This window comes from Coccinella septempunctata, chromosome 5 (assembly GCF_907165205.1).
Source record: "Coccinella septempunctata chromosome 5, icCocSept1.1, whole genome shotgun sequence".
In the NCBI taxonomy this organism is placed as follows: Eukaryota; Metazoa; Arthropoda; class Insecta; order Coleoptera; family Coccinellidae; genus Coccinella; species Coccinella septempunctata.
The window spans coordinates 39,180,478-39,208,386 of NC_058193.1; the positions used below are offsets into that span (position 1 = coordinate 39,180,478).

Here is a 27,909-nt window from a genome sequence, read left to right on the forward strand (position 1 = left end):
CCTTCAAAATCGGACAGCTTAGTCCTCATTTTTGACTTGATACGTGATACTACGCTACTGAGTTAAAATAGTGATTTCATAGATCAACAAACCAACAGCTGATTTAAATCATTTGTCAAAAATCAAAATAAATTTTAAGGTTGTGATTTTGAAAAGTCGTAAATAGGAGGAATTGTAATAATACAGCATTAAGTTTTAAATTTTAATATATTTTCGCAACCATGGCCAACACAGGAGTGTTACCTTTCGTCCGAGGAATTGATTTCACAAGAAATGATTTTAGTGTAGGTATACACTTAATAAATCCTTAAAGTTTTTCATTTCATTCATATTTGTACAATATAGGAAGAAAAATTTCCCGAGGCTGTGAGCCATATGACTGGAGTACAATGGCTAAAGTTGGATCGTACAAACTTGACCGAAATACCGAGAGAAATGGGCAACCTTCTAAAACTAGAACACTTGTCGATGACTAGAAATAATTTAGAGAAGTTATATGGGGAGCTTACTGAATTGAACTGTTTGAGAACGCTCAATTTACGTTACAATAAAGTCAAGGCATCAGGTATTCCAGCACAATTATTTCATTTAGAAGAACTCAACACACTTGATTTGAGTCATAATAACTTGAAAGAAGTTCCAGAAGGGCTTGATAAAGCCAAGTCTCTCTTAGTTTTGAATTTGAGTTATAACAGGTAATTATTAACAAGTTGATTTATTCATTATTTTTTGGAGGTTTTTATTATACCAGAAGTAACAGGGGGGTCTTACTTATCTTTTATTTCAGCATCGACAGCATACCAAATTCTTTATTCATCAACTTAACAGACTTATTATTTTTGGATCTTAGTCACAACAACTTAGAGACATTGCCACCACAAACGAGAAGGCTGGCCAATTTACAAACTCTCATTCTGAATAATAACCCCCTAGGTCATTTCCAATTGAGACAACTTCCATCGCTGCTAAATATTCAAACGTTGCAGATGAGGAATACCCAGAGAAATCTGAATAATTTTCCAGCAAATTTAGAAAATTTAATAAATCTGACTGATGTCGATTTATCCCAGAATGCCTTGCCAAAAGTGCCTGAATCCCTTTATTCCTTACCTAACCTCAAAAGATTGAATTTGAGCGAAAATGAAATAACCGAAGTGTCAACAGGTAAGCTTGTGATGGTGGTAAGTTTAGGAAGTGTTTCTCAACGTGGATGATGTTTTTCAGCTATTGAAATGTGGCAGAAGTTGGAAGTATTGAATTTGTCTCAAAATAAATTGACCAGTTTACCTTCTTCATTGTGCAAAATCTACACATTGAGGAGACTTTACGTGAATGATAACAAGTTAGATTTTGAAGGAATCCCATCTGGTATCGGCAAATTGGGAGCTCTAGAAGTTTTTTCCGCTGCGAATAACGAACTCGAAATGATTCCTGAAGGTATTTAACATGTTGAATTTCGTTGGTTTCAAGATGCCTATTATTTGTTCTCAACTTTAGGGTTATGCCGATGTGGTTCTCTGAAAAAGCTCAATTTGAGTTCGAATCGTCTCATAACTTTACCAGATGCTATACATCTTATTGGTGATATGGAATCTTTGGATTTGAGAAATAATCCCGACTTGATTATGCCCCCAAAGCCCACAGAAATGTCCCAGGGGGCTGGCGTGGAGTTCTATAATATAGATTTTTCCCTGCAGAACCAGTTGAGATTAGCAGGGGCCAACGTACCGGCACCTACACCAGCGCAAAGTATGTTGTTTATTTTTGTCCAATTCACATTTATTTTGTTCAAATAAGGTATTGATAACGACTAAAACTGCGAAAGAATTCATTTTAAGGTCCTTCAACATTAAAATTTTCATATTTTTTTCACTGGCCATAACATGAATTTCCGCCATTCAGGGTCGAGTTAAATGTCAGTATATGACTTAATAATATATATTTAAGATCCTAGTAAAGATCCAATAGCAAGAAAAATGAGGCTGAGAAGAGGCAGAAGAGATCAGGAAGAAGCTGACCAAGATCAGGCCAAAATATTGAAGGTAAATTCGTTAATGTCAGGTATCAATTCAAATATTATATCCTGAATAACTCAACAGGGAATGAAAGACATAGCCAAAGATAAAAACATGAATATGCAAGATGAAGATGCCAGAGCTGAATCACTAAAGTAAGTATCGAGTTCCCAGGATCCATCACTTGGTGGATTCATCTCCGACGACGCTTTATCACGTGGCTACTTTCGATTATTTCAGGCCCAAACGATGGGACGAATCCCTGGAGAAACCGCCTCTAGATTACTCCGAATTTTTCGACGAAGATGCCGGTCAGTATCCCGGAATCACGATCTGGGAGATCGAAAATTTTCTGCCGAATAGAATCGACGAAGTCGCCCATGGAAAATTTTACGAGGCCGATTGTTACATCATCCTGAAGACCACCCTGGATGAGAACGAATCGTTGTCTTGGGAGATTTATTTTTGGATCGGGGAGAGAGCGCCCGTGAGTCGAAATGTTCATTTCCGTGAATATTCTGAATTAACGGTAACGTTGTATCAAAGAGTAACAAACTGTTGTTACTCTTTGGATACAACCAAAGAGTTGCATATTCGAGGGATTTTTTTGTGTTCTTGGGACACAGATATAATTTAAAATCAGAAATAATCAAAGACGCAGCTTTTTTATGTCTATGATCTTGTCACAGAACAACTATACTGAAGTGTCAAAATTAGTTTTCATAAATATTTCCACTTCACTCTATGTCTATGCACAGAGGTGATATGAACTTATTTCTGTGATGAAAGCAAGTCTCGTTCATTGATCACATAACCTTATTTTTTATTCCGAACGTCTTAAAAATTCATGTATTTCGGAAAAAAAACTATCAACTAGCTTAGGTATCCGATCAAAATAATCTTAAGCGACTGTTCCTGAAATAATGTTGTCTTTTCAACATCGCTCGAATCCTAAACTTGGAGTTGACACTTCTCAGACATGCGTCTTCGAAATAAGGACCATTTTTCTCCACTATCAACTGACATTGGACTTTTTTTAATTGAAGTTGGACAAACGCGCTTGCGCAGCAATTCACGCAGTTAACCTGAGGAACTATCTTGGTGCTCAGTGTCGTACAATTAGGGAAGAGCAAAGGGATGAGTCTGAAGAATTCCTCAACTTGTTTGATGCCCAGATTACGTATATAGAAGGTGGCAGAACTTGCAGCGGCTTTTTCACCGTTGAAGATATGGTAATGAAACTTATAACCTTTTCGTTTTTCAACGTGATGGAGGATTTTTGTTCAGCTAAACACCGATCCGAATCGTTTTCCAGACCTTCGAGACCCATATGTACAGGGTTCATGCATCTGGGCCTTCTATACATCTGGAACCGGTGGCTATATCGTCTGAATCGCTCGATCCACGCTACGTGTTCGTCCTGGACACCGGTTTGAAGATGTTCATTTGGCACGGGAAAAAATCCAAGAACACCCTCAAGTCGAAAGCCAGACTGATGGCGGAAAAGATCAACAAGAACGAGAGGAAGAACAAGGCCGAAATATTCTCGCTAAACATGGGCTCCGAGGAGAAGCAATTCTGGGTCGAACTGGGCTGCCCCGACGGTCTTCAACCGGATGAAATCCAGGTGAATTGCTCGGTCGTCATCGTTGGTTGAGTTATGCGGTACCGATTAGCTCTAATAAGAGCGAGACGGGTCTATCGATACTCTCCTACGACGTCGGCGCGTTTTCTATGGTTGACTTTGGATTTAGATCTTTGCTAGTCGAATTTTTTATGTTTTATGTCGAATATTTTGATAGTGTTTCATTTTTAATGCTGGCGTTTAGGAACACGTCGATCCGGACTTTGTACCTTTTGCGCCGAGGCTTTATCAAGTGCAACTAGGCATGGGATATCTGGAGTTACCACAAGTCGAGGTACCCTACGGAAAACTCGTTCACACTCTACTGAAGAGTAAGAACGTATACATTTTAGATTGCTACTTGGAGGTCTTTGTGTGGTAGGTTATTCGATAACCTAGATCACCTCAGAATTGCACCAAAACCATTTTTTAGGATCGGAAAAAAGTCCACCAGGTTAGTCAACGCCGCTGCTGTCAAGTTGTCAGAAGAACTGTTCAACATGATCGACAGACCTGAATACGCCATCATTTCTAGGGTTAGGGAAGGGACGGAAAGTCAGGCAAGTATTGGAGGTTATGAGGAAGTGAAGTTGACAACCGTTTGACGTTTCTACTAGGGCGCACTTTTTAACGGGCTATGAATTGTAATCTTGCAGATATTCAAATCGAAATTCGTCGGTTGGGATGAGGTTATAGCCGTGGATTTCACCAGAACGGCGGAGTCTGTGCAGAAGACGGGAGCCGACCTGACCAAGTGGGCCAAGCAGCAGGAAACGAAAGCCGATCTGACGGCCTTGTTCACTCCGCGTCAGCCGTCTATGTCGCTAAGCGAAGCTCAACAGTTGATGGAGGAATGGAACGACGACTTGGAAGCTATGGAAGCTTTCGTTTTGGAGGGGAAGAAGTTCGTTCGATTACCGGAGGAAGAATTGGGTGAGAATTTCCTGAATTCTCTAGGTATTTGAGGCGTAAACCGAAGACAGACGGAGATTCTTACGAACTGGATTGGGTTGTGAAGATAGTTTGATTAAATTCCTTCCAGGGCACTTCTACTCCAAGGATTGCTACGTATTTCTGTGTCGATACTGGATGCCCATAGAGGATGAAGAGCAGCCGGAGCCCACCAACGAAATGGACGAGTTTCAGTGGATCGTTTATTTCTGGCAAGGAAGGGAAGCCTCGAATATGGGTTGGTTGACGTTCACCTTCACGCTGCAGAAAAAATTCAAAGCTTTATTCGGTGATAAGTTAGAGGTGGTGAGAGCTCATCAGCAGCAGGAAAACATGAAGTTCATGGCCCACTTCAAAAGGAAATTCATCATCCATCAAGGGAAGAGAAAGCAGAAGCCGAAGAATCAGGTTGAATTGTACCATCTGAGATCGAACGGAAGCGCCCTCTACACCAGACTCGTACAAATCAAACCTGACGCCACTTCCCTCAACTCTGCTTTCTGGTAAAACTTTGTGTTGGAGTCTGGTGAACATTTCCCACATTTCCGTTATTTACAGTTACATCTTGAATATACCTCTGGAGCAGGAGGATTCTGGAATCGTTTACGTCTGGTTAGGGTCCAAATCGGACCCTGACGAAGCTAGACTCGTGCAAGAAATCGCCGAGGAAATGTTCAACAGCCCTTGGGTCAGTTTTCAGGTATTGGCGGAGGGCGAAGAGCCGGACAATTTCTTCTGGGTGGGTTTGGGAGGCAGGAAACCTTACGATACGGACGCTGATTTCATGAATTACACTAGACTCTTTCGTTGCTCGAACGAGAAGGGATACTTCATCGTGTCGGAGAAATGTTCTGATTTCTGTCAAGTGAGTTTTAATTTATGCGAACCACTTGAACAAAGTTTCAGAAAAGCAACGATTTTGTGTTTTCTAGGATGATTTGGCTGATGATGACATCATGATTCTGGATAACGGGGAACAGGTATTCTTATGGCTAGGTGCTAAATGCAGCGAGGTGGAAATTAAGCTCGCTTACAAATCGGCACAGGTAAAATCTTTCATTTTTGATTATTGTTTCAGATGTCCTCTTGGTTTTTTAGTAGATCTACCACGTTTCTGAGTGAAAATTTCAGAGATTACTCAAAAAATTCCTTTCACTCGAAAAAAATCGCGAGTTATGGGAATCTTGGCCAATTTCTCAAACAATCACTACCAAAAACCAGAATAAAATGGCCGAAAACACGTCGCTATCGACGAGTTGAATCGGTACTACATACCCCTATTACCCCTGTCTATGATCGGTGCTAACCTTACTTTTGTAAAACTGACAACTGACGTAGATTTGTTTGCATTTGCGCTTAGTGAACGTCAAAAAGTTCTTTTTCTTGCGTACCCTGTATAGCAGCCGCTGATAGAGAAACGGACCCTTTGGATCTAAGGTGCCAATTTTCTGGCTTACTAGTCAACTATTATAAATAATTTCAGGTTTACATTCAACATATGAGAGTAAAACAGCCGGATAAGCCAAGGAAACTGTTTTTGACGTTGAAGAATAAGGAGTCAAAAAGGTTCACCAAGTGCTTCCATGGTTGGGGTGCTCATAAGGCACCGCCAGAATAGACTTGATCTAGTTCTGGTCTGCTCAAAACAACGTAGTCATAATATGTTAAGCGTTATTGTCCTTGAAATTCAACTGTATCATATAGTTTAGGATGACGGAAAAAATCAATTCGAAATTGTTTATTTATGACACAAATTATTTATTGTTTATAATTTTTATAGTAACATTCAATAAAATATTCAACAAAGCGATTGTATTCAGTTTGTACAAAAAATACACATTTCAAACTAAAAATGCAGCATATACTGGGGATACCATATGGAATGAAAATTTATTTTCCGTTCCTGGTTGAGACTAGATTTAAATGAAATAATGAACTGTTTGTTTATGGATAAAACAAGCTGAAAAATGAGCACCTGCAATGGCTATGAAGAAGCGTTTTGAATAAAAATTTGACTGATCCAGATACTCATAGTATCTGCTCGCTAATCATCATCGTCGTCGTCATCTGAAGGGACAAACAAGTCGTTCTCTTCTAGAAAATTAGCAATATTTTTACTTATCATAGCACCGACGAATAGACCAGAGGCTATCGTCAAAAGGACCCTGATTATGCCAAAGGATACTTTTTTAGGTTCTGGATGAATAATTCCATGCTTAGTTTTTATGGTTCTGATTGAATTAGAAGGTTCATTCGAGAGTAGAAGTAATGTTTTTCCAATTCTCTTAAATCTTGGGAATAGCATTTTAATTATGCCAGTTGTAATACCTAAAAGTGTAAAATTTAACTAAAGCATCAATCACTTCATAAAATACTACCTATTGTTCGTTTTTGAATGGTCTGGTTATTGCATAATTAACTGATATTCCTTTTTTCCTACGAAATAACACCAAGTTTTTATTTTCCTGAATTCTAACCACAACTTATAGTAGGGATGGGTTGACAATATCGATTAACATTTGATTGACCTTTGTGCAATACTTTTTTGGAATCCAATTCACTTCGTGAAAGGAAAATATCAATTTTCATACATTTACAAGAAGGGAATAATTGATTCGATACTTGTTCTCATCACTAGAAATTCATTATCTGATATCATTTGTCAGCATATTCAATGTTTGTCACATCCCTATTTCATCTTCATCTGTCACTTTGACATATTCGAACAGCTGATATTTTCATAAACATAAATATAAACAGAGACTGCTTGAATTTACCTTTATCCACATTCCTCATAATTATTCGTAGTTTAATCTTGATACACACCATCAGACAGACATCTTCTTCCGACAAAATGCTGATGTCAATGGTTAAAGAGCACCAAAGTAAACAAGCAGTAAAGAAAGAAATTCAAGGTATTTTATCTACTCATTTTATAATGTGCTCTAATTGATATGGTTTTACAGAAATTAAGAGAAAAGAAGCCTGTGCTGCAGCAAACTTGATGACTCAAGCTCTTGTGGATCACTTGAATGTCGGGTATGATACATCGATACTATCAAAATAATCCTTTTTTGTGTATGCTTACTATATATTTTCGATACCAGAATCAAAATTCCTTCAAAAAGCTAACTATTCAGGGTGTTAAAATTTTAATTATTGTTTTTCATGATTAGGGTAGCTCAAGCTTACTTGAATCAAAAAAAGTTAGACGCAGAGGCCAAGCAGTTGCACAGTAGTGCGGTAAACTTCGCAAAACAAACACAACAGTGGCTTAATCTGGTGGAAAGTTTCAATAGTTCTTTGAAAGAGTTGGGAGATGTGGAAAATTGGGCTAAGACCATTGAGAATGAAATAAAAACAATAACAAATGCATTGGAAATTGTGTACAAAAACTCTCAAGAGAGTTAATGCTGATTTTGGTGATTAAATTGAGAATGAATGAAGGATAGTAAGTGAGATTGTTCTTTACTCCATTATATTTTATTTGAGTGGTTTCTGTTGAAATAAATCTACCTGAAATTCAAATTTAATACAACTGTCAAGTAAGCGTTTAAGATTTTGTAGGAATGTGCTAGTAATTTTCGTTATATACTGTTAAGTCGGTCATAGAGCGAGATCGGAAACGAGAGGAAAATGAGATATTTGACGTTCACCAATGTAAACAAACCTACGTCAGTTGTCAGTTTGACAGAAGTGAGGTTAGCATCCGAACATAGAGTTTTATCTTAGCACCTATCAGACAGGGGTGGGTAGTAACAATTCAACTCATCGATAGCGAAAATCAGCGTTTTTTCCTCTGTATTTATGAAATTCTTTTCAGTACGGTTCTTAAGATGAAAAACAGACAACAATTATATTCACTTATTTATTTTAATAGTACAATTTGAAAAATGTCGTCTATACTGAAATAAGATAAATGAACAGGAATGAATAGGTAATAAATAATATCGAGAAATTTACATTGAAGTCACCTTCATTACAGAAAGATTATTATTACATACATAATAACTATACAGATCTAGATTCACGAGATATTTTTACAGAATAAAAAAACGGTTAGTATTTACAAAAACTGAATTGAGCAGTCAATATTCTTGTTAGTAATCGGGGCTCCATCTGGCGGAACCCAAAAATCACAAATTATCAAATTTTCAGAATCTGATGTTCTCAATAACAAAACAATGGCAGTTTACAAAAATATTCACAGCCTAGTAAGTGAAATAAGTCCCTTTCGTCTTACTAATTTCTATTTTACAGTAAGAATTGATTGGCAACTCTTAATTCATCTAATTTTTAATGAATAACAATATATTAATAATATGGGATATATCTATACATTTGGACTACTCTTCTTGAAATTCTTGTCTCCGTATTTTATATCGGAAAATTTCTCTTCCTCGTTGATATTCTTGTTGATATCGTTCTGAGGTTCTTTAGTGCACACCTTCTCTATATCCAATATGATGGATTTTCCCTCCGTGCTCAGATATTCGTTCAGCGGATCACAATGCAACTGGTTCAATTTTGCGTTCGTTTCATTCTTGCATTTGTTCTGGATGGATATTTCGTTTTGAACCAATAACGGAGATTCGACATGTCTCTGATGATGGATCATCTCGACTGTGGTCGGTCTGTATATAGGGTTGTGCGCTCTCGGTATCTGTTTTTTTAGGTAATCGTAATGATGGTAGCAGTATTTTTCTCTCGCTGGTACGTGAGGGATGTACATGGAAGGTCTGCAGACAAAAATCAGTACATAAGAAACATTCGCATATTTCGATCGTAAGTTTAGACATCTGGCAACAACATAATCCTACAGTAGTAAGAAAAAGAAGTAGTAATTTTGTAAGTACCGCATGGGAGGGACGAGGGGAAGAATCATCTGATTTGGAGGGTTCCGAAAATAGTCTATTTGTCGAAAGTCCAATGATCGAAACGTGACAAGGTAACAATCTCGATAAAAGCGTGAAAAAATCCATTTTTTGACGTTTACCAAACGCAAATGTCAAAAAATCTACGATCACAGAATAAACTCCCACTTGACGTTTCAAAAGTGAGGTTAACACTTCACACAGGGGTGGGTAGAAGAGCGATTCGACGCTTAATGAAGTTCATTTCAACATGGTTTTTTAATGCAACCCGTGAAGGTGAGGGATATAATAAACTCGTAATATTTCTGCGAAAACTCTTCTTCATCCAACAAATCAACATATTCTGAATACTTACCCAAGCTTATAATTGAGAGTGTTGTGTCTCTCATTTCTCAGGATCCTCATGGCCAATGCGATAAGTGCGAAGAGAATGACAGCCCCACAAATCGGTACTGCTATTGTGGCAGCCCTGAACCAAACCTCCGAATTGGAGTAGCCGTTCGGCCTGTGGTTATTCATGTTCTCCCTCCTTACGGTGGTACCTGAATGAAAAAAAAAAAATATAGAAACTTTGGTTCTAGCCCTATTCAAATAGATCTCTCAAAAATTATGTCGCTAGACCACTATAATTCTGAAACCCCATCCCATCGAAGAAGAGCGAATGCTGGCCATAGTTTCGGTCTTATTTGACTTCATCAGAGCAACACGACTCTCACCTCGATGGAAAACGGAACTGAATTGACGGAACTCCGATTAGTATTGTATTTTTTCACTGCAACCTCGGAAAAATCAATATTTACCGTGAAATGTGCTGTTGATGAGGAATTTCGTTTGAGGGCTGTCCATGTGATTGCACATATCCTGATAGCAACAGTGTATGTACTGCTTGGACGAAGTTGTCTGTTTCGGCAAAACCTGTATTTCTTCCACGTTGCTCGTACATTGTTTTTCTCTGAAATGAAAGAGCACGTTGTTATTGATTGGAAAAATCTGACGGATTTTTGTTTTGATCCGTTACGTTCGATATAATTCCTTAAATAGATTGGTAACGTCCGCGATGTTATTGCTTGGAACCACGAAAATTATCAGGTAATTACCCCAATTAATTGTGATGTTCATATCCAACATTCATATAATTAATATTCCAGGAATATTATATATCTTATCGAGGGCGATACGTAGTAGTGAATGCGAAGAAAACGATTCAATAAAGGAAGGAGATAAGCAGAGCGATCAAACGACTAGAGATATGAGTCACACAACAATAATTTCAGTACAAATATTGATAGCTAATTAGTTTTACTATAGTGCGTAATACGCCTAATCGAAACTGATCTGTTAGTGTTGATAACGGTTATTATAATCACACAATGAAATGTATGGTGCATTGGGAAATTACGGAATTAATGATTGAGGCCGGCAAATGTTCGAAGGATCAAGAACTTGTTTGTATATTTCATCCTGGAAACAAGAATTTGTTGCATCCTGAAAAATTCGATATATTCATCAATGTTGTTGATTGAATTCGATGACTTGTGGTCACCTTTAACCGGAAAAAAGGTACAGGGTGCGTATGAAAAACTAATACTTTAATTCCTTGATATTTTAGAAGTATAAGAGGCAGGGTTCATTTCCCTTAGGCGTTGGGAAGTGCAAGAATCTAATCGGAGACTGCAAAGTCTTTGTTGTAACACTCGCGTGGGCATCATCGATCGTCGTAAAATGTAAATTATTAACAATGTCTGGAAGGAACGTTATTTGTTCAAATTATAATCACGATTGTCTTGTTACGGTGAAAAACGTAACGTATACGTTATACCGAACGTATGGCACAGAAGAAAAAACATACCACGGCCTGAAGGTACTTCGAAATGTAGGCATGATAAATATTGAAGGCAGATCTGTAGGATCGAGATCTACATAGCGCCCACGCAAATAATCAATCTCGAGGAGGTTGCATTTTGAATTCATCGATCATCGATGGCTGTTCGAAGTGAATATATAGGAGGTTCTACCTTTTCAGAGACGAAATGACCAGGAATCACCCAATAAAAACGTTCGAAATGACGAAATTTATTTTGTGGAAATATTTTTAAACACTTAGGGTTAATAATGAGGCTATGGATGAAGAGTAAAGGTCAATTTCTCTTCGAAACTCTTCGTCTGGAATCATTGGAAAGTAAATTCCTGCTCCACATGTCATAATTCCATTTAGTACTTGAATCATGCATCTTTTTTGCGTCCACCACACCTTGGCGCCTGTCGCTTAAAGGTCTATACAAGGAAAACGGGAAATTTTCAATTCCTGATTCATGCGGTATAAATAAGCTAAGGAGGAACAATAAATATCAAGTCTCCGTTCTAAAATTAGAACGTGAAGTGAATCATTCAATTGCAGCACTTTGTTACCACTTGCAAATATGTCATTAGCGACGAAAAAAAAAAAAGAAATCGTGCGGCGTGTCCGAAGCTGCAATCAAGGTGCTCTAGGCGTAATTAAGTAGTTAGAGAAACTACCGACAGCATTTTGGCGCCAGGATTGTTTACAATCTATAATTTATTCCTAGTTCATATTGAAATTAGGTAGAATATATTCTTGAAAAGCTGCTTTGCAAGTCAGTCAAGCGCGCTGCACGTGGACATGAGTATTCCGCACGACTAGAACAGGTGCAGTGGCGTACGATTGTAGATTGCCAGGGGGCGTTACGATGCACTGCGAATTTAAGATCTATTGGGCCTCCCAACAGAGCTGTTTGCCGCTATGTTGTCTAGAGCTTGCCATCCAGTTCCAGAGTACTGATAAACTACATCAGCCACTGTTCTGATTTGCTTTGATGTGCCAGACTTTTGCTGCATAAGCGATTAGTGGTCTCACAACCATGACGTATATTCATCGCCGAGTTTTTGAGTTAAATCTCCACATAGTCTTCTGCACTCTAAAAAGGCCTTCATCTCTTTGCTAGCAGCTATCTCAGTATGCTCGTTCCACAGATGCTTGCTTTCTAGGGTTACTCCCAGATAAACTTCACAGTTATGACCCGAACTTATGATTTCACTGAGAATTCAGTGGTAATTCACGTCTGTAGGAAGTGAGACTTCAAGTACCCGTACAAACCGCAAACCGTGATGTATTATTTAATGCGGCATAAAATGACTGAGCCGCGGTCATTATTTCAAGATTACAAACACCGTTAATTCATTTCAGTGCCTATTTCCGAACCGTGGATGTAATAATCGCCTCTACCGTGATTCGCGAGTTAAAAGATCATCTTAATATACGGCAGCGCTAGGATACCGCTCATCGGCTTCGTATTCCTTCCGTCTTAGCGGATTTAAATTGCTATTTCTTTGGTTTTATAATGACGGGAAGAATTCGAAGAGAGATGATTCGAACGCCGAAGAAGTACTCACCTCGTGTTTATGAGTTCCAAACATCCGTGCCTCCCTCTGTATCCTGTGGGAAGACCAGGGACCTCCCATAGGTCGGAGAAGCATCCTGCTCCGTTCGATTTGCACATGTAACCCGTGTGCACGCACGAGGGCAAGTTGCAGAAACACCTCACGTAATCTGAAACAATGAGAATCTGTGGTGAAACTTCGTTACTTCGACCGAGGTTGTGATCCATCGTCGAGATTGCACTGATTCGATTCACTCCTGATTTTGAGTTCACAGCGTCGCGAAAATTGACGTTGAAAACGGTGACATTTACTTAAAGAATTTCTGTAGTTGATGGGTCTTTTCATTTCTATGGAATTTTTTCTCGATTCCGTGAAGCATCATAGATGCAACCATAAAGGCTTCCTGACTTTTGACAATATGTAGAGTAGTTCAGAAAAGAGTTATGGGTGCAAACAGACTTGTTTTTTTTTCGATATTTCTTGCCAAGATGAACTGTAAGTTGCTGAATACACAATTTTTCAATGTTTTTTACAGTAATATCAAAACGGAAAGTGTGATTTTTCATATTTTTTTCTCATTCAGTGAAAGAAATCTAATTTTCTACGACCTCATCTGTTTCAACTCCATATCGTTCTAATTTGAGGTCGGCTTGCAATCATCCTCATGATTTCATTCCTTACACCGGATGTGGCTGGCTTTTCTATTGTTGCGAAAAGAACTTGTGGCGCCAGAAGCTCACATGACTCGGAAATAATGATAGTGATCAGATATGAAGGGGAGTAGACAGGAAGCCAACATGAAATGCGGTTCCTCAATCGAAAAAAATCGGTTTGAAGGATCATTCTAGAACTAAATGTGATACATATTCTGAAAGAGCAACTCTTCTAGTTGTAAATCTGAGAATTTCATCCATTTCGGCACAACCGTTCGGTCTTGAGGAAGTTTTACCTGACCCCATCTTTTTGGGAAATTCGAAGGTCAGAAAAATCATTGTACATCTAAATGTGATACATATTGTACAAGAGAAGCCTCTTCTTGATATACATACAATCAGAATTCAATGAATATATAAAAAAACAATTAGGTCGCAATCGAAAAATACTTCAAATGACATGGAGTAATGGTTTTTCCAAAGAATTTTCCATTGTTAATGGGGTACCTAATTAAGGGAAGGTGAACTTATAGTAGAAGTTGAACGGAAACTATTCTAAGCTTTCACGCCATATACTTATTCATACAGAGTGGCGCGTATAAAGCAGTCTACCTGTATTATTTCCATAAAACTTTGTGTTATTTCACCCTAAACGCAACATGCTCTGATGGGACTTTGAATTTCAAGAAAGTCTTGATGGACAGTCTATCATTGCTGATTGAATAACAGTTTTATATTCAATTGGTACCAGTTTCTCGACAGAAAATGTTTCATTTAACGACTGTTACGCAACTATGTGCCATATTACATTCACCTTCAGTTGGATAACTTTCAAGTACCCAACATATATGAGGTATCGATTTATGAATATGACATATTTTGAGCTTGCCACATCGCTTGGGATTAAATTGGATGTTCTTGATGCTATTCAGTTCTCATCTTGAAAATTGTCGGGGATTAGACGACTATTGCAATAATATGTTTGGAGATGAGGGTCAGAAATTAGACGATTGGAAGTTTTCAATTATATATTAATGAGGCGGCGCACAATAGCAGAGCTTTCTCGTAAATTGGTCGTACAATAAAAATAATCATGGGAATCTCAGTATTTCAATCTCGTACATAGAAGATTGACCTTCATTCGGGAAGGAAAATAATCTTTCACGATTCGTAGATTAATTCGGCCGGTTCGGTTCCCATCGAAAATCATTGATAATAATTAGCGCCACAGAACTCCAACGGGGAAAAGTTATTTCTTAAATTGTAATTTGTTTTTTAGTTGAACTCGATCAACTTATGTAATCTCAGTCATTTACTCAGTTTCGAAGAAGCGTTTCACCTTAGAAAACTTTGGAATCCATTCAAAATTACCAGAAATCTAGTTGTCAAATGCTGCCGCCATCTTCTCGATGACAGAGTCATAGTTGAAATTTATAACTATCTCTTAAGCTAAGTCTATGCTCTTGAGATAGCCAAATGTCCAACAAAAATGGAGTGTCATTTTCAGTAAGGTTGAAGTATGAAATGGGCCGTAAAGGAAGCTTTAAATTGAAAGGACTTTAAAATTAATTATGAAACTGGCTGTTATATTCGTGATGATTTTTATTGAATGTCGATACTTTCATTATGTTATAATATTTTGACACATGCAGAAAATTACTGGAATCGACATGAGGCTGTGATGTAACCGTATACAGACTAATGTGGAGTTAGTTTTTAGACCAATTTTCAGTTCGATGCTATAGATGCTTGTGTGGACATAATGTGATGAAATAATACAATAGGTACATGTTCAGTTCATTTTCCTCTTCAAACAAGAAGAATCATCCTCAAGGTCAGTAGGAAATTCATAAGAATTTCCAGAAACTGCCATAAATAGTTTTTTACCCAGTAAGCGCCAGACGACATTCAAACCGTGAAATTCAGGGTCCTTTTTTGTCGTTTCCCTGACTCATCTCGAGTTTTTAAGTTATTTTAAGGAATTCCGCATACACCCAAACGGCACGCAAGAACTTTTTCGGGTGTACCGACAAAGACGGAGCTAGTGGCGCCAGGAGACCCTGTGACGTCCTCTTTGGTCCTCGCCAGCACGCCAAAAGTACTTCACCATGTCGGCCGAAGTGGATTTTATCATAGTAGGCTCGTCTACCCGGCGTATCCGGTGTAACTCATTTATAATTGAGACCTTCTTTGTCGCCCTCGTTCTTTTCACTCGACTTTATCTGTCGATAGCCCTAAAAGCACTTGGAGCGCCGAAAATTTACCGAGATTCGATTAAAACGAAGCGGGGCTTTTAGCGTTATCTTAGAACCGCCGATTTTTTGTTGGGGCACTTTAACTTTCGTTTTCTCCCAACGACTAGGGTGGCGCTGAACTTGAAAGATTGGATTGGAGCGATCTTCAACATGAGGAGGAGGATATTGTGTCAATTTGTTAATTAAAATTGAAAACTACTCTTTTAATTCTTACTATACAGGGTGTAAATCAAGGTTTGAAGAACATTCCTTGTTAAAGGTAATGTGGGTCTTCCATTATATGATGGGTGAGTCTTTGACTCGTACAAATATTTCAACAGTAGATTCTTGAGGTCAAAAGAAACACTTTTTTCCTACACCATTTTCTCCGATTCGGCCCTGATAAAAAGTTGTAGCCATTTCAAGTTTTCATAATGCTCCATGCTATGGGGCTATGCTCCATTATATGGGGGTTGAGTCTTTGACTTGTACAAATATTTTAACAGTAGATTCTTGAGGTCAACAGAAACACTTTTTTCCTATACCACTTTCTCTGATTTGGCCCTGATAAAAAGTTATAGCCATTTCAAGTTTTCATAATGAGCTCTATGCCACCCCAAGAAAAACAAAATTACCTTCATTACCTTCAGAATAAATAGCCGAATCTGTGACACTACACATCTGTGGATCTTTTAAACAGGGTTGCATTCAGCCAAATAACCCAATTTTCCGAATATCACAGATATTTTTTATTTTTGAACATAAAATTACTCGAAAACAGCGCATTATACGAGAAAATATGAAAAATACTTTTATTCTATAAAACTTTCAAATATTCATTAGATAGCTTCCAACTTAATTTAAAAAGTTGGGTTCTTTGAATTTTTGGTGTTTTTATGGTACGTAATGGTCATAATGAGAAAACTGGAAGACGTGGGTGATATATTGTGTTCGAAAAAGTTTCATCGAATAAAGTGAAAACTATATTCCGAAATTCATTTCATTCGATAAAACCGTTTGTGAGATAGAACTAAAACTGACATTTTTTCATGGTTTTTCAACGGCCTGTATCTTTTAAACCGAGTCGATTCAGAAAAAATGGCAAAGAAAAAAGTGTTTCTTTTTACCTGAAGAATCTACTGTTGAAATATTTGTATGAGTCAAAGACTCACCCTGTATATTTTTTGAGCAGCTTAGATACATCCCCAATAGTTATGATTCACCCTATATGTATTAAAACCCCTAAAACTATTGCTTCTGCGGAAGAAGACGGGTTCTTTCTCGTTCTTCTTAGAGAAAAATTCGGAGAAATACAAGGTTCATACCGAAGACAAAAAAAACCATCGTTCCTCGCAACCGTGAATTAAATGGAACGGCACACCGTCAAATTTGTGACTCGAACCGCGACGGAGAATTAAAACGGCATTCCCACAAATAAAATCGTCCCATTTCGAACGAGGAAAAAACCGAATAACACCAATTTGGCCGGGTGCGTTAGCTGGAAATTATTTTCAAATTACACGCGGCGCAAGAGTCGATCGAAAATCGGGAAGAATTCCTCGAGTCATACATATTATTAAGTAATTATTCGAATGGTCTAATTACGTTTAACGAGTAACCCGAGGAATGGTATCGAGTCGGTTCGGACGCAGGTAAATAATGCCATGGTTCTCGGTCGTCTTGGGCCCTCCTACCGGCTTTGTTGGCTATTTCTGCTGAAACCAAATTATAGGGGGCCATAAGCCGATGTTCCCTGGGATGCATTCTTTCTCTCTCCAATTAGGAACATGGGACAAAACCAATTACGATGATTCTTGTGTTTACACAGCAGAAAGTTTATACACTACCTTGCGGTGGTGGTTGGGTCTTCCGAGAATCTAGGCGTAGGAACAGCGCCTGTGTGTTCCCATTAAGTATCGCGAGACTCGGAAAGAGCTTATAAACAATCATCAAAGCATGACTGTGTTTTATTTTGACTACATCCGACTCGAAGGACCAGTGATTTATTACAATGTTGAAGTACCGAGTCAAGCGTCGATAAGTCACTCGGGTAATGAGTGGATCTTTCCAAGCTTAAGACTATATTTATTTATCATCAATGTGGTTGCCATAGAATCTATGGATCCGGATATTCGGAAGACTTACATCATAAGTGGCTTGAATTTACACTACACCAGACAAAACTGGGAGAATACTACGATTTGTTACATTTTATCACACCAGGTCCGAATTTTATTCCACTTGTCATTCTCGAGTAATGCCTGTTTGATGTAGGTTCTAACTTGAAGATGCATAGGGACTCTAGATGATCATAACTGTTCAAAATTTGAAATATTTTCAATTTCTTATCAGATTATTGATTCTTTCCTTCTTTTACTGGGTCTTTATTTAAGAATGAATATGAGATTTCAGCCATAAATCAATACACACCCTGTAGTTTGACTCGTATAAATATTTCAACAGTAGATTCTTGAGGTCAAAAGAAGCACTTTTTTCCTTTACCATTCTTTCCAAATCGGCTCGGTTTGAAAGATACAGGCTATTGAAAAACCATAAAGAATGATATTTTTTAAATCTATCTCACAAACGGTTTTATCGTATGAAATAAATTCGTAATATAGTTTATCATTTATTTGATGAATCTTATTCGAACTCAAGATATCACCCACGTCTTCCAGTTTTCTCGTTATGACCATTACGTACCATTAAAAAAAAATACCAAAAATTCAAAGAACCCAACTCTTGAAACTTAGTTGGACGCTACCTAATGAACACTTGAACGTTTCGTAAAATAAAAGTATTCTTTATATTTTCTTGTATGATGCTCCGTTTTCCAGTAATTTGATATTAAAAAATTAAAAAGTATTTGTGGAACTTGGCTGAATACAACTCTGTTTAAAATATCCACAGATGTGTAGTGTCACAGATTTAGCTAGTTATTCTGAAGGTAATTTTGTTTTTCCAGGGATGGCACAGCTCATTATGAAAACTTAAAATAGCTATATCCTTTTTCTCAGAGCCGAATTGGGAAAAATGGTATAAAATCTACTGTTAAAAGATTTGTACGATTCAAAGACTCACCCTGTAGACGAAACAGGTGGCAATAATCGGTTGATCTGCTTCTTCATGCATTCTTTATTCATCCTAAGCTAGTTTATGTTTTTTTTCATAGATGAATTTGCTATCATACCTACATTGCAGACAAAATGAATGGGCAATGATTGGGGTTTTCATTGGGCCATAAATCATAAACTGATAAATATTATTGTTTTCCCACCGTGTAGATGACCCAAAATGTGACTAGAGCTTGTGATTCCTTCTTCCAATTTACACATACGGATGTGAATCGGCTAAGATAAAGAGCAGTCATAATATTTGAAATGGGTTGTTCATTATGAGGATAAACTTTGATAAGAATGCCGCCACACTGTTGCTAACTGCATTCGCCACGAATGAGATCTGCCGTTTTACAAGATTGTTTCAGAGGGTAGAAGAAGAAACTCAAAGACAAATATAGAATCCAACTAAATTCGACAGGATAAAAAGGAAATCTTGGTGCTTTTCCCATCATGCAACATTACCAATCATTTCATCATTCCCAGAATCGACACTGTACATATTTGAGATGATTGACTGATCTGGATAATTGAAATTCCTTTCAATTTGATAATTTTTGTTATCAGCTCAACCAAGAACTTCATGCCGAATATTATCCATCTCTGCCAACAAGCAGAGGATTGCAGAGGCCTAAAAATCGAACCCTGAGGAACGCCACGATCATATCAGACCGGTCCGAACACGTCCAATTCAATTTCAATTATTCAACGACTCCCTATCTACGAGAACGTTTTACAATCTGACCTGCACTGTGTATATATGTACGTGTACGCCGGTTTCATGAAAGGTTATAAAAATACACGAACTACAGATCCGGTTGATTGGTGCTTCGATAGATTACAAAACATCCTTAACGACCGTAGTATCTTCGCACAAAAATACGACATCGACCAGTCGATGTCCAATATATCCACACTAATTAAAACTTATTTTATAATAGTAAACGGGAAAGTTAATGAAACGGGTATTTAATCAATTCAGAAATCTCCATGTGGTCTTTAAGAAAAAGCCGATTAGCGGGCTGGAACAGGTTATTGAAAATCTCGATGCAGTTATGTTATCGGGGCTTAAATAGTTTTACAGGAGATCTGCATGGACGCATTGGCGTAGCCCTAGTCTTTGCGAGATTTCTATCTCGCGTCTACCTGGTCTATGCGAAAAAGTCCGGTCTTGAAACGACTTGAACAAGAAGGAAGTTCGCAGTTTTTTGTAATAAATACTCGAACTGAAAAATTCAGAATTTGTTACAATGTGGAATGGCTTCCGAAGTTAATACACGCCCCATTTCTAGGCTCTGACAAAGATCAAACTCCAAATATTTGTATATAGTCTAGAGAGCTTCGGCATCTTGTAAAACAAACACACCTAATGTATTTGTGTTGTTTATGCCGGCTTTAAAAACATCACAAATTAGAGTTAAGGTGAGGTGTATTTTCTTCACCTTTCGAAGTATCCTTTTCGTTGTTTACTTATTTTAATGTTGAAATGTTAGAAAGGCATATGTATGCGTAAAAATTTGAAGGAATTGTGTTAGTGTCGCACAGTACAAGATCTTATTCTCCAATTAAATTCATACGATTATCAGAAATGAGTTTATTATCAGTATATATTGCTATTGGGGTATTTTTTTCGTTGTATTTGTCATCGATCATATTTGTTGGAATGTCAAATGAAAACATTCCCATTAAATGGTGCAATATGCTACACATTTCATGAAAAAATAAATTAATGAGGATCAAAGTGTTACAATAGCAGAAGGCAGAAGTATATTGTTTATATTTTGTATCATCCAGAAAGGGTAAGAAACTATTTATGACATTCTGAGAAGTTTCATTGAAAAACTTTTATTATCTTCAAAAATCGACATATTCTAGCGAAAGCGTCATTTATTATTGAAAAGAGAAAAGTGATTAACCAGTTGTTCTTCTGATCTGATCAGAGCTTTTCTGAAATATCTTCATACTACAGTTGAATTTTTTTATAAATAATGCCGTACATTCTACGTTAACATCGAAAATACAAATTTAAACTAGGTTTGACAATATTCACTTGGTTGTTAGACGTATTTGTAGTAAAATGAAGAATTAATCAACTAACATGATACTCATTTCAATTTTTTATAATTAATGGTATGAGTGCAAGGGAATGCAGACATAATATATGATGAACATCACTCAGTTCTTGTCAAATACAAATGTAACAGATTAGATATGACACTGCACATTCTAGTACAGGATATGTATGTGTTGAGCTAAAGGAAGTGTAAGAGATTAAAGATGAGAAGTCCCCAAAATAAAGGAGTATAATACACATCTGGTGTTAGTCCTATTGAATATTTTTTGAACAACATCGAAATATGAGTTTGTTTGGCTTTTTGCCTTATTAAAGAATTATTTGAAATAGTAGAAGATCCACTATTATCGAACACTGAATGTGGATGTTTAATCTCCATCGTAAATTTTAAAAGAACTCCCCGCTTATCCGAGTGTCCAAAACACCTGACAAATTAGAGAAAATTGGAGTTACCAGGTAAGTCAATAAACTAGGGGACATCGTAAATTCAAAAAAGCCTTTCAACATTATCTTCCAGGTCCTCATCCTTCAGACCCATTAATTATTTCATTTACCTGCCTAGAGTGCTTTACCTTGTACTAGAGATAGCGGTAGTTTTCGCTTATCTCTGCTCCAGCCTCTCCGAGAAACCCGAATCAACCTCTACTCGCAGTTCTCGTCTTCGGACAGGTTCTAGTTTCTTTTAGTGCTTCCCGATTTCGTAATGGCCGCGAAACGCTTTCTGACATGCCGCTTTTCTTGGAACGCTCGGTACTTTTTTTCGTTTTTTTGGTTTTGCTAAACGTTTGACGTCTCTGTTTAGCGTACCGGGTAAAAAGTCGAATTGTCACCGTGGGGGATCCGGGGTTTGACGACGGAGATGACATTTCACATGCAGGATTTGTCTTTGTTCATTTATGCTTCGTTGATTTGATTGGTTTGCAGAACTTCATTCTTTATGCCCAATAGGTCTTTGTCTTTGTCAGTTTGGTTAAGTAGCCCATGACAAGCATTGACAATGGAATCGAGAGGTATTACGCTCTTCACGTTAGTGGTCTCCCATCCAGGTACTTAACAGTGCCAACGCTGCTTGGTTTCCAGATTTTTTCCAATAACACTGATATGATCAAACTGGAAACTACACCTTGGATATGAAGAGACCTTCTGAAGGTTCGTGCAAAATTACAGCACTACCTGCCACATAGATTCTGAGAAAAAAATTTCTTCAAATTGATTTTCTTGACCTGTTTAAATTTCGAACGCATCAAAACACTTGAATTTTTCCAAGTTCCAATTGGTTGTGTTTACTTCACTGCTTACGACAATTTAAAGATACTCTATTTCATTTTAAATCCATTATGATTAATAAATACGTCCAGCTTCGTACTGATTGTTTTCCTCTCATGTTAACAACTTTCCATCATCCCAGTCTTCAAATTAAACAATTACCAACCATGACTCTCAAAATTTCGACTGGTTCCAGAATACCTCTCCAACTGAGTCCAGCAAGGCCTCTAGAATCTCGATGAATCAGGAAAAAACCACCGAAACTTACGTCAAAATGTCACTTGATCGGAGAATCTCCATCCACACCGATTTTAATTGCGAGAGACTTGAGCTTCTACATAAAGCAGTGTGTTACTCCCCATGGGGTCCACTGGGGGGATTCGAGGAATAACATTAACATCGGCAGTCTATCATCCGCTTTGTTTTAACTTTTTTCAGAGGGCTAGGCGCATACCCATCAAATAAAAGAAACCAATGAGACGAAAATAAGGCGACCACACAATGGACATTCCTATTGTAGTTATGTCGATTGGAAGTCGAAAGTATTTGGAGAGCGGTTCCCTTTTTGTCCTGCTTCCGAATGGCCCACACATCCAGAACCGTATTCGAAATATTCAAGAGGTTTTTTCTCGTCCATTTGTCAACTGTTCATCCTGAACTTGTCAGGACGTCTCTCATCGCATGTTTTATGGTTATTTGGCAGGGTTGTTAGTCATAGTTGATATTTTTTGAATTAAATAATTAAAAATGATGATGGTATGTCTTCATTAAAGACGAATTACGAGTCTTTAACATCGAATATATCACAACTAGGGAATATCCAAAAAAGGAGAAAAAAAACGCTTTTATTTGTTCAAAGTCTTTCATAATAATAATCTGGTAACTTTTTTGTCAAGGGAAAGAAAGGATATAACCCCCACGAGTCACCTTTAGCTGTTATATGATTTCCACGCCCAATAAATGTTTTAAAAGCGAATAGAATGAACGACTGGTGATTACTAAGCACGCTTCAGTTTTTGCATTTTAAAGATCGTAAAGTTTTCTTCGAAACATGTACTTCCACTATGCTAAAAGAGAGAAAGGTAAGATAAAACAGATCGAGAGGTTTTTTCGGGTTTTCATGGAAATACACAGGGCGAAGTTTCTCTCCTGTAAGTATGAACTGAAACCAAAAAGTGTTATGCCCGATTATAAAACAGTCTTTGAGTTTTTGCTGGAAAACTCCTCTATCTCTATCAAAACGCGCTCATAAAATGAGCGTCAGGTATGCGAATCCAGACAGTGAAGTATGCCCGAACGTCCTGTTGAAGTTCTTGTTTGTCGAACACATTATTGATAATTTATGCAAATGATATTTCCAATTCATTACAACGCACATGCATTTCACGGAATGGGTCGGTAGGATGGATGTGATGGGAAAAACAATATCGCTTAATGCAACTCGCCGGTGCGTGAATACCAACGACACCGATAATAAATTTTATTCCCATTTTTTTTCGTTGATAATTTCAGCGTTGTCGCGCTCGAAAACAATGCCGATAAAAATTAAAAATCGACGACAAAGAACGCCGGCATGATTTCCATTTGTAATTTCGTGAATCACAGAGGTGAAAAGGAGAACTTTGCTCGGATGGGGGCAAAGATCGATGATTTGGTCGAAGGAAATAGCGAGAATATGAAACTTAGGCGATCCTAGAAAGCAGAACACCCTGTATCACTGAACTTATAACAACAATTTCTTGTAAACATGTGTCTTAGGGTTCACAGCATAATGATGATCTCTCACGATCGTCGGAAGAGTATTGATAATAATTTATTACGTAATTCTAGAAGTTTCACCCGGGAATAAAGCAGTAAACAATAAAGTAAAGAACTCTAACTGATGTCCCATCGTAGAAGCTAATTGTAGTGTATTGTATATACCTTAGAATTATGACATTGAGTTAAAGTAACTACCGTTCCTCATATATATCTCTTACAAAGTAAAACTTGATAGCTCGCTACCTGGTGAGTCTTCCTTTTGTAGTCGTGAGCTATACTTATTCATAATCAGAAATACAAAGAAGGTTCTAATGATAGTGTCATTGTATCGGATATCTCAAACAATATAGCTTTTTCTACATCTTTTTTTTTCATCCTGGTTTGACATAATCCATCAAATTCTTCAACAAATCATCCTATCGCAGAAAACGTGCTCCGGCAAACTACAGTTAAAGCGAAAGTCGAATCAGAGCAACTCAGGAAACATCCATCGGCTCAAATGCCCCTGTTCCAATCAACTCTTCCGTTATTTCCAATCCCCATTCAACTTCTTCGATCGAGTCAATCGACCGGATAGACATCGCGCGATTTTTTTTCGTCGATCGGTGCGTGTGTAAGACATGGGGAACGATCCAATATTTCCTGGGGAACCTCTTCCAGATGACATCGACCACTCGAATTTATCGTTGAATTATACAGGACGGCTGTTGCGGCTGTTACAAGTGGTCTCGTTGGCAGACGAGATATATTTAATGAGTCGAAACGGCAATTAAAGATAACTGCATGGTATAACGAAGAAGACTTTTATGGCGTAGATGGCAGATGAAGATTCTGCGAGCAATTAAGTTGAGTTTGCTCTCTGGACGTTCGGCTCGCTTGATACTTCTCTATTTTCGATTATCATTATTGATACTAATAAGGTTCACCTGTGGTAGCTCAGGAGCAAATAAAAAAAAAATTCTTTGGGAGTTTGCACAGTTTCCTCAGGTGATAAGCATTTACATTGGGTGGAAAATTGAATGAGGACATACACAGGAAAAATAAACCATTTTGTTGAAAATTGGACCTCAACTTTGAAGCTCAAAGAAATTGTGTGTACATTTCCAACGAGAAACAAATAAACTAAACTCCAATCAAACAGTAGTATTTTATCAGCCGGCAGTTCAAAAACAGCATCCTTATCTTTGCAATTCGACTGACAAAAATGATTTTCATTCAATGTCATTTAGTAGGTAATAACATATTGCAATAACTGCAATATAAAAAAGGAAAATATGAAAACTACACGAAATAAAAACTTCATTATTAAATAGTGGAGCAATCAATTAGGTACATGCATAAATAAAATGATCAGGAGTTGTCTTTAATCATGCACATTTCAGGATTCATACTGAACCCTTTCTGCCGTTTTATTTAGACTAAACTTCTAGTACAACAACTCTCCAAATGGTTAAATCGACATGATAACTATCAAATCTGAAGAAACGTGAAAAATTTGGAGAGGATTCTTCGACGGTGGGATGCACATCAGTTTCGTATCCTCAAGGGATTTGGCATGACCTACCTGAAGAGAATTTCACCCAAGGCTGTGCGTTATCAGTCCTCGCTATCGGCCTATTGACCCTCACAGATTCCTCCATATTTTGCGATACAGCGAGTGAACTCCTCCAATTAATCACTAAAGTTATCACAGTTACAAACTCGTTCGTACGAAGTTTCAGATTCATGTTTTGCACGTTTTGCTCCCGAGGAACTACGATATTTCGTTTCGTTTCTTAATTTACCCTTAACAGGTTTTCATTTGATTGTCCCCAGAACGATTATGGAAGAGGCTCATGTAATTAGAGCACGACCATCCTACTTCTTTGACGTATAGTCTGCGCTCAGCTTTATCACAACGACATACACCTCACTGCGCGACCGTAGCTTAGCGACTGAGCGATCGGCTAAGTAACTTTCGAATGGAAGGGACCTGCCGGCCTGGCTTGGCCCCACACTCACCACCTTAATTCTTAAAGCAGCCAAGACTAATCGCTGAAAGCGATACTTGAAACTTTGCATTCACAGACTGAAGTGCACAACAAACCCCTGAATGGGAGTCGAATTGTAAACTACCTGTCACGGCTCTTTGTGTAACACTCAATCGAGATGAGTTCTTACATGCAGATTTGATTCTGGCAAAAATGATTCTACAATAAATCTAGTTGAAAGTATTGATAATTAATGAATCTTCGGCCTTCTAAATCCAGCATGAAAATCTAGTCACATTCGTTTTGATGTATGCAGCTCCCAAAATACGAAAAAAAACATTTTTGTTCATAATTTCTCTCAAAACTTGAAGTGTGAAAGTCTCAATTCATTACGACCTCACCTGAATTTAATGACTAAACCTGGACTCAAATAATCAAAAAGCCTAATAAAAAAGAACTGCTCAAGTTCTGCGACATTTTTTTCTGTCCAATTCTTCGCGGTCGACAAGTCTTCTAAGTATAGGAGCTTGGAGGGAGAATTTATTCGATTAATATTGGCACTCAATGCTAAAAAACCTATCCTATAGAGATGTTGGATGGACAGAATTCTATATCGTTAACACCAGGTGGAAATGGAAGAACTTCTGTATATCCAGTGGGCAACCTTTAGTTCCTACATGTACTCGTGCGTGTATGGCCCCCCTTAAGACCACTCGCTGAGCGCCACTCGTCCTCTATGGTATGTTCTCCGTTGGGCGAGTGCCTTGTTTTTCAATTTCTCTTGCTTCTTTTCTGTTTGTTCATCCGACTCCATTTTCAGCGGGATATCTAAAGATGCTCATAATTACCGGCGAGCTACATGAAAACACACTCATAAATATCTCCGGTTTATCGGTTCAGATAGAAACAGGGGCCAGAAATCAATTCAATTCGGATATTTCGACGTCCTTTGCATACGGTCGGCTCCTTAATCTAATTGAAATATGCGGACAATCTTGATATTATATCTCATTTTAGGAATTTATGATTTGATTATTATATTTCTTATATCAGGGCATCACCCAACTCAGTTGTCAGTTGCAATGTTGCTAAAACTTTTAACCATACGCAGATTTTCGAATAGAATGTTATGGAATCATGCAGTACAGAAATTGTAACTATTTTTTATTTTCATAAAATTACGATAGAGTTGGATTAATAACAGCTCGTCTGCAGGATAGACTATTCAAGAAAGAATATATATCTCCGTTTGTTTTTCATTCCTGTTGGTCTAGTTTTGTAGTCTTTTCTCCTGGTTGTTCGGATTCTACACAATACAATCATAAAAAAATAATTTTCTGCCCTTTTTGCAAATCGAGATACAAAGCATCGAAGAATTGATAGCACTGCATAGGGGAATGTGTATTTGGTAGTTTGTCCATACCATGTCTGTGAGAGTTGTCTTTATCCAATATACAAAGACTAGTCTTAACTTGCAAGATTTACATTGTTTCCTTAAACGTACTACCAAAGAGGAAATTTAAATATAAAATACTCGAAAATCATTATCAGTTCGCTGCTGCCATCTGTTCCCTTCATTCTTCAAATGCTACCGAAATATTCTTTCATGAGATGATAAACTCAGCATTTCAACGCTAGAGGACGCAACAGTCTAAATAAGGTAGGCACCTCTTTTTTATTTTCGAAGTGGAAAAATTCTCAATAACGATATATCAGAGGAAAGTAAGGATAAAGACAATCCAAGTAAGGAACTATTTAATTGTAACCGAGATTTTGTTCCCTAAAATTTTTTTATAATGCAATCGAAATATGTTGAATTTGGTTGTCATATATAAGCTGCCCTCTATACCCCAATTCCTCAAACTTATATATCCCCCTGGGATGATTATAGTTTACTTCAACTTGAAAGAAGAAACCTACAATTATTTGTAATCATTTTTTTAAACATCACTATTTTCATCAATAACAATTC

The 27,909-nt window shown here is 37.6% G+C and overlaps 4 protein-coding genes across 4 annotated transcripts; 2 read left to right on the forward strand and 2 right to left on the reverse strand.

Moving 5' to 3' along the window:
• The first annotated feature begins 107 nt into the window (after nucleotides 1-107).
• On the forward strand, nucleotides 108-6,397 carry LOC123314257 (protein flightless-1). The gene is made up of 17 exons (XM_044899421.1): nucleotides 108-284; nucleotides 346-695; nucleotides 788-1,164; nucleotides 1,225-1,437; nucleotides 1,498-1,749; nucleotides 1,948-2,042; nucleotides 2,100-2,170; nucleotides 2,256-2,502; nucleotides 3,062-3,247; nucleotides 3,331-3,642; nucleotides 3,845-4,017; nucleotides 4,073-4,199; nucleotides 4,296-4,572; nucleotides 4,682-5,093; nucleotides 5,149-5,455; nucleotides 5,523-5,636; nucleotides 6,074-6,397. Exons 1-17 carry the CDS (start codon nucleotides 222-224, stop codon nucleotides 6,206-6,208), a joined length of 3,711 nt encoding a protein of 1,236 aa, XP_044755356.1. The 5' UTR covers nucleotides 108-221; the 3' UTR covers nucleotides 6,209-6,397.
• On the reverse strand, nucleotides 6,328-7,194 carry LOC123314262 (essential MCU regulator, mitochondrial). Its single transcript, XM_044899428.1, has 2 exons — nucleotides 6,969-7,194; nucleotides 6,328-6,918 (listed from the first exon to the last, which is right to left on the reverse strand). The coding sequence occupies exon 2, from the start codon at nucleotides 6,893-6,895 to the stop codon at nucleotides 6,635-6,637; it is 261 nt and encodes an 86-aa protein (XP_044755363.1). The 5' UTR covers nucleotides 6,896-6,918; nucleotides 6,969-7,194; the 3' UTR covers nucleotides 6,328-6,634.
• A 106-nt stretch (nucleotides 7,195-7,300) lies between these two features.
• Nucleotides 7,301-8,041, forward strand: LOC123314261 (biogenesis of lysosome-related organelles complex 1 subunit 1). The gene is made up of 3 exons (XM_044899427.1): nucleotides 7,301-7,505; nucleotides 7,557-7,629; nucleotides 7,767-8,041. Exons 1-3 carry the CDS (start codon nucleotides 7,445-7,447, stop codon nucleotides 7,999-8,001), a joined length of 369 nt encoding a protein of 122 aa, XP_044755362.1. The 5' UTR covers nucleotides 7,301-7,444; the 3' UTR covers nucleotides 8,002-8,041.
• Nucleotides 8,042-8,444: 403 nt separating this feature from the next.
• On the reverse strand, nucleotides 8,445-25,920 carry LOC123314260 (BMP and activin membrane-bound inhibitor homolog). The gene is made up of 5 exons (XM_044899426.1): nucleotides 25,532-25,920; nucleotides 12,876-13,032; nucleotides 10,265-10,416; nucleotides 9,820-10,006; nucleotides 8,445-9,329 (listed from the first exon to the last, which is right to left on the reverse strand). The coding sequence occupies exons 1-5, from the start codon at nucleotides 25,692-25,694 to the stop codon at nucleotides 8,924-8,926; spliced, it is 1,065 nt and encodes a 354-aa protein (XP_044755361.1). The 5' UTR covers nucleotides 25,695-25,920; the 3' UTR covers nucleotides 8,445-8,923.
• Between the last annotated feature and the right edge of the window lie 1,989 nt (nucleotides 25,921-27,909).

Coding starts and splice junctions, on each gene's coding strand:
- LOC123314257 (XM_044899421.1), top strand. CDS start 222: ATGGCCAACACAGGAGTGTTACCTTTCGTCCGAGGAATTGATTTCACA. Junction 2,171..2,255: donor GCCAGAGCTGAATCACTAAA/GTAAGTATCGAG, acceptor CGATTATTTCAG/GCCCAAACGATGGGACGAAT. Junction 5,637..6,073: donor TCGCTTACAAATCGGCACAG/GTAAAATCTTTC, acceptor AAATAATTTCAG/GTTTACATTCAACATATGAG.
- LOC123314262 (XM_044899428.1), bottom strand. CDS start 6,895: ATGCTATTCCCAAGATTTAAGAGAATTGGAAAAACATTACTTCTACTC.
- LOC123314261 (XM_044899427.1), top strand. CDS start 7,445: ATGCTGATGTCAATGGTTAAAGAGCACCAAAGTAAACAAGCAGTAAAG. Junction 7,506..7,556: donor AGTAAAGAAAGAAATTCAAG/GTATTTTATCTA, acceptor ATGGTTTTACAG/AAATTAAGAGAAAAGAAGCC. Junction 7,630..7,766: donor GTGGATCACTTGAATGTCGG/GTATGATACATC, acceptor TTTCATGATTAG/GGTAGCTCAAGCTTACTTGA.
- LOC123314260 (XM_044899426.1), bottom strand. CDS start 25,694: ATGAATCTGAAACTTCGTACGAACGAGTTTGTAACTGTGATAACTTTA. Junction 10,417..12,875: donor TTGGAACTCATAAACACGAG/GTGAGTACTTCT, acceptor CTTTCATTTCAG/AGAAAAACAATGTACGAGCA. Junction 10,007..10,264: donor CATCAACAGCACATTTCACG/GTAAATATTGAT, acceptor TTTTTCATTCAG/GTACCACCGTAAGGAGGGAG.